The sequence below is a fragment of the Lampetra fluviatilis genome, unplaced genomic scaffold, assembly GCF_964198595.1.
Source record: "Lampetra fluviatilis unplaced genomic scaffold, kcLamFluv1.1 SCAFFOLD_810, whole genome shotgun sequence".
In the NCBI taxonomy this organism is placed as follows: Eukaryota; Metazoa; Chordata; class Hyperoartia; order Petromyzontiformes; family Petromyzontidae; genus Lampetra; species Lampetra fluviatilis.
In genome coordinates, this window is record NW_027621351.1 from 24,001 (window position 1) to 30,000 (window position 6,000).

The 6,000-nt window shown below is 60.2% G+C and overlaps 1 protein-coding gene across 1 annotated transcript in view; it reads left to right on the top strand.

Moving 5' to 3' along the window:
• Positions 1-6,000, top strand: part of LOC144955124 (UDP-glucose:glycoprotein glucosyltransferase 1-like) — a gene marked incomplete at its 3' end in the record, with an annotated part of 43,223 nt that overhangs the window by 23,630 nt on the left and 13,593 nt on the right. The window contains exons 8-10 of the mRNA XM_078885455.1: positions 2,081-2,166; positions 4,085-4,223; positions 4,545-4,682. Of these exons, the coding sequence (XP_078741581.1) occupies positions 2,081-2,166; positions 4,085-4,223; positions 4,545-4,682 (363 nt within the window). The remainder of the gene's footprint in view (positions 1-2,080; positions 2,167-4,084; positions 4,224-4,544; positions 4,683-6,000) is intronic.

Consider the following 6,000-nt stretch of genomic DNA (forward strand, 5'->3'; position numbering starts at 1 on the left):
CAGAGCCAGACTAAGGCTCCCACAGGGTTCAGTGTTAATCACTGAGACTCACAGAGCCAGACTGAGGCTCCCACAGGGTTCAGTGTTAATCACCGAGACTCACAGAGCCAGACTAAGGCTCCCACAGGGTTCAGTGTTAATCACTGAGACTCACAGAGCCAGACTAAGGCTCCCACAGGGTTCAGTGTTAATCACCGAGACTCACAGAGCCAGACTAAGGCTCCCACAGGGTTCAGTGTTAATCACTGAGACTCACAGAGCCAGACTGAGGCTCCCACAGGGTTCAGTGTTAATCACCGAGACTCACAGAGCCAGACTAAGGCTCCCACAGGGTTCAGTGTTAATCACTGAGACTCACAGAGCCAGACTAAGGCTCCCACAGGGTTCAGTGTTAATCACTGAGACTCACAGAGCCAGACTAAGGCTCCCACAGGGTTCAGTGTTAATCACTGAGACTCACAGAGCCAGACTGAGGCTCCCACAGGGTTCAGTGTTAATCACTGAGACTCACAGAGCCAGACTAAGGCTCCCACAGGGTTCAGTGTTAATCACTGAGGCTCACAGAGCCAGACTAAGGCTCCCACAGGGTTCAGTGTTAATCACTGAGGCTCACAGAGCCAGACTAAGGCTCCCACAGGGTTCAGTGTTAATCACTGAGGCTCACAGAGCCAGACTAAGGCTCCCACAGGGTTCAGTGTTAATCATTGGGGCTCACAGAGCCAGACTAAGGCTCCCACAGGGTTCAGTGTTAATCACTGGGGCTCACAGAGCCAGACTAAGGCTCCCACAGGGTTCAGTGTTAATCATTGGGGCTCACAGAGCCAGACTAAGGCTCCCACAGGGTTCAGTGTTAATCACTGGGGCTCACAGAGCCAGACTAAGGCTCCCACAGGGTTCAGTGTTAATCACTGGGGCTCACAGAGCCAGACTAAGGCTCCCACAGGGTTCAGTGTCGCCCCGTGTCGCCCCGTGTCGCCCCGTGTCGCCCCGTGTCGCCCCGTGTCGCCCCGTGTCGCCCCGTGTCGCCCCGTGTCGCCCCGTGTCGCCCCGTGTCACCCCGTGTCACCCCGTGTCGCCCCGTGTCGCCCCGTGTCGCCCCGTGTCGCCCCGTGTCGCCCCGTGTCACCCCGTGTCGCCCCGTGTCGCCCCGTGTCGCCCCGTGTCGCCCCGTGTCGCCCCGTGTCGCCCCGTGTCTCCCCGTGTCGCCCCGTGTCGCCCCGTGTCGCCCCCCCGTGTCGCCCCGTGTCACCCCGTGTCGCCCCGTGTCGCCCCGTGTCGCCCCGTGTCTCCCCGTGTCACCCCGTGTCGCCCCGTGTCGCCCCCCCGTGTCGCCCCGTGTCACCCCGTGTCGCCCCGTGTCGCCCCGTGTCGCCCCCCCGTGTCGCCCCGTGTCGCCCCGTGTCGCCCCGTGTCGCCCCGTGTCGCCCCGTGTCGCCCCGTGTCGCCCCGTGTCGCCCCGTGTCGCCCCGTGTCGCCCCGTGTCACCCCGTGTCGCCCCGTGTCGCCCCGTGTCGCCCCGTGTCTCCCCGTGTCACCCCGTGTCGCCCCGTGTCGCCCCCCCGTGTCGCCCCGTGTCACCCCGTGTCGCCCCGTGTCGCCCCGTGTCGCCCCCCCGTGTCGCCCCGTGTCGCCCCGTGTCGCCCCGTGTCGCCCCGTGTCGCCCCGTGTCGCCCCGTGTCGCCCCGTGTCGCCCCGTGTCGCCCCGTGTCGCCCCGTGTCGCCCCGTGTCGCCCCGTGTCGCCCCGTGTCGCCCCGTGTCGCCCCGTGTCGCCCCGTGTCGCCCCGTGTCGCCCCGTGTCGCCCCGTGTCGCCCCGTGTCGCCCCGTGTCGCCCCGTGTCGCCCCGTGTCGCCCCGTGTCGCCCCGTGTCGCCCCGTGTCGCCCCGTGTCGCCCCGTGTCGCCCCGTGTCGCCCCGTGTCGCCCCGTGTCGCCCCGTGTCGCCCCGTGTCGCCCCGTGTCGCCCCGTGTCGCCCCGTGTCGCCCCGTGTCGCCCCGTGTCGCCCCGTGTCGCCCCGTGTCGCCCCGTGTCGCCCCGTGTCGCCCCGTGTCGCCCCGTGTCACCCCGTGTCGCCCCGTGCAGGTTCTGGTGGTGGACCCGCTGGACAAAGCCACCAAGGAGCTGCTGAAGCTGGCCGAGATGTTCTACCAGAACCACGTGCCCGTCAGGTGAGCCGTCAACACGCGCGCGTGCGTGTGTGTACACGTGTGTGCGTGCGTACGTGTGTGTACACTTGTGTGTGTGTGTATACACGTGTGTGCGTGTGTGTGTGTGTGTATACACTGTGTGTGTGTGTGTATACACTGTGTGTGTGTGTATACACGTGTGTGTGTGTATGTACACGTGTGTGTGTGTGTATGTACACGTGTGTGTGTGTGTGTACACGTGTGTACGTGCGTGTGTATGTGTGTACGTGCGTGTGTGTGTGTACGTGTGTATACACGTGTGTGCGTGTGTGTGTGTGTGTACACGTGTGTGTGTGTGTACGTGTGTGTGTACGTGTGTACGTGCGTGTGTGTGTATACACGTGTGTGCGTGTGTGTGTGTGTACGTGTGTGTGTACGTGTGTGTGTACGTGTGTGCGTGCGTGTGTGTGTATACACGTGTGTGCGTGTGTGTGTGTGTACGTGTGTGTGTACGTGTGTGTGTACGTGTGTGCGTGCGTGTGTGTGTATACACGTGTGTGCGTGTGTGTGTGTGTACGTGTGTGTGTACGTGTGTGTGTACGTGTGTGCGTGCGTGTGTGTGTATACACGTGTGTGCGTGTGTGTGTGTGTGCGTGTGTGTGCGTGTGTGTGTGTGTACACGTGTGTGTGTGTGTACGTGTGTGTGTACGTGTGTGCGTGCGTGTGTGTGCGTGTGTGTGTGTGTACGTGTGTGCGTGCGTGTGTGTGTATACACGTGTGTGCGTGTGTGTGTGTGTGCGTGTGTGTGCGTGTGTGTGTGTGTACACGTGTGTGCGTGTGTGTGTGTGTGCGTGTGTGTGCGTGTGTGTGTGTGTACACGTGTGTGTGTGTGTACGTGTGTGCGTGTGTGTGTGTGTGCGTGTGTGTGCGTGTGTGTGTGTGTACACGTGTGTGTGTGTGTACGTGTGTGTGTACGTGTGTGCGTGCGTGTGTGTGTACGCGTGTGTGTGTGTTGCAGGCTGGGCTTGGTGTTCGTGGTGAGCGGTGAGGAGTTGGTGGACGCGTGTGTGTGTGTGTGTACAGGTGTGTGTGTGTGTGTACAGGTGTGTGTGTGTGTGTACAGGTGTGTGTGTGTGTGTACAGGTGTGTGTGTGTGTGTGTACAGGTGTGTGTGTGTGTGTACAGGTGTGTGTGTGTGTGTACAGGTGTGTGTGTGTGTACAGGTGTGTGTGTGTGTGTGTACAGGTGTGTGTGTGTGTGTACAGGTGTGTGTGTGTGTGTACAGGTGTGTGTGTGTGTGTGTACAGGTGTGTGTGTGTGTGTACAGGTGTGTGTGTGTGTGTACAGGTGTGTGTGTGTGTGTACAGGTGTGTGTGTGTGTGTGTACAGGTGTGTGTGTGTGTGTACAGGTGTGTGTGTGTGTGTGTACAGGTGTGTGTGTGTGTGTACAGGTGTGTGTGTGTGTGTGTACAGGTGTGTGTGTGTGTGTACAGGTGTGTGTGTGTGTGTGTACAGGTGTGTGTGTGTGTGTACAGGTGTGTGTGTGTGTGTGTACAGGTGTGTGTGTGTGTGTGTGTACAGGTGTGTGTGTGTGTGTACAGGTGTGTGTGTGTGTGTGTACAGGTGTGTGTGTGTGTGTGTACAGGTGTGTGTGTGTGTGTACAGGTGTGTGTGTGTGTGTGTACAGGTGTGTGTGTGTGTGTACAGGTGTGTGTGTGTGCGCACGTGTGTACACGTGTGTGTGTACGTGTGTACGTGTGTGTACACGTGTGCTGCAGGCTGGGCTTGGTGTTCGTGGTGAGCGGTGAGGATGCGGTGGACGCATGTGTGTGTACGTGCGTGTGTGTGTACGTGTGTACGTGTGTGTACAGGTGTGTGTGTGTGCACACGTGTGTGCGTGTGTGTGTGCACACGTGTGTGTGTGTACGTGTGTACACGTGTGTGTGTGCGTGTGCTGCAGGCTGGGCTTGGTGTTCGTGGTGAGCGGTGAGGATGCGGTGGACGCGACGGACGACGCTGGAGTGGCGCTCGTTCGCGCCTTCAACTTTGCCGCTGCCGGCGACTCCGGCAACGCCGGCGCCTTCTCCCTCCTCCTGGCGGTGAGAGCTCGCCGATTGCAACCGGTTGCAGCCGATTGCGGTCGCGCGCAACCAATTGCGGTCGCGCGCAACCGATTGCGATCGCGCGCAACCGATTGCGGCCGATTGCGACCGACGCGATTGCGGGCAACCACTTGCAACTGTGCACAACTGCACACAAACAAGTGGTGTGTGTGTGTGGTGTGTGTGTGTGGTGTGTGTGTGTGGTGTGTGTGTGTGGTGTGTGTGTGTGGTGTGTGTGGTGTGTGTGTGTGTGTGGTGTGTGGTGTGTGTGGTGTGTGGTGTGTGTGTGTGTGGTGTGTGTGGTGTGTGTGTGTGTAGGTTTACGACGCGCTAGAGGAGGGGGTGTCTCTCTCCGTGTCTCTCGTCTCCGCCGTTCTCGCTAAGCGCTTCCCGGCGCTGCGGCTGCCACACACGGCGCTGCTGGCGGCTGACTCGGAGTTTGATGAGGGCCGCAAGGTGCAGCATCACCACCATCACCATCATCACTATCACCACCGTCACACTCACCACCACCACCATCACCACCATCACCATCACCACCATCACCATCACCACCATCACTATCACCACCACCACCATCACTATCACCACCACCATCACCATCACCACCATCATCATCATCACTATCACCACCACCATCACCACCACCATCACTATCACCACCACCATCACCACCACCATCACCACCACCACCACCATCACTATCACCACCACTATCACCACCATCACCACCACACTCACCACCACCACCACCACCACACTCACCACCACCACCACCACCACCACACTCACCACCACCACCACCACCCCCACACTCGCCACCACCACCACCACACTCACCACCACCACCCTCACCACCACCACACTCCCCACCACCACCACACTCACCACCACCACCATCACCACCACCATCACCACCATCACCACCATCACTATCACCACCCCACCCACCACCACCACCCCCACACTCACCACCACCACCACCCTCACCACCACCACACTCCCCACCACCACCACACTCACCATCACCACACTCACCACCACCACACCACACTCCCCACCACCACCACACTCACCACCACCACACTCCCCACCACCGCCACACTCACCATCACCACACTCACCATCACCACACTCACCACCACACTCACCACCACATTCACCACCACATTCACCACCACACTCACCACCACACTCACCACCACACTCACCACACTCACCACCACACTCACCACACTCACCACCACACTCACCACCCTCACCACACTCACCACCACCACACTCACCACACTCACCACCCTCACCACCCTCACCACACTCACCACACTCACCACACTCACCACCACACTCACCACCCTCACCACCACCACCCTCACCACACTCACCACACTCACCACCCTCACCACACTCACCACACTCACCACCACACTCACCACCACACTCACCACCACACTCACCACCACACTCACCACCACACTCACCACCACACTCACCACCACACTCACCACACTCACCACCACACCCACCACACTCACCACCCTCACCACACTCACCACACTCACCACACTCACCACCACCACACTCACCACACTCACCACCCTCACCACACTCACCACACTCACCACCCTCACCACACTCACCACGCTCACCATGCTCACCATGCTCACCACGCTCACCACGCTCACCACGCTCACCACGCTCACCCTCACCACGCTCACCACGCTCACCACGCTCACCACGCTCACCACCACCACGCTCACCACGCTCACCACGC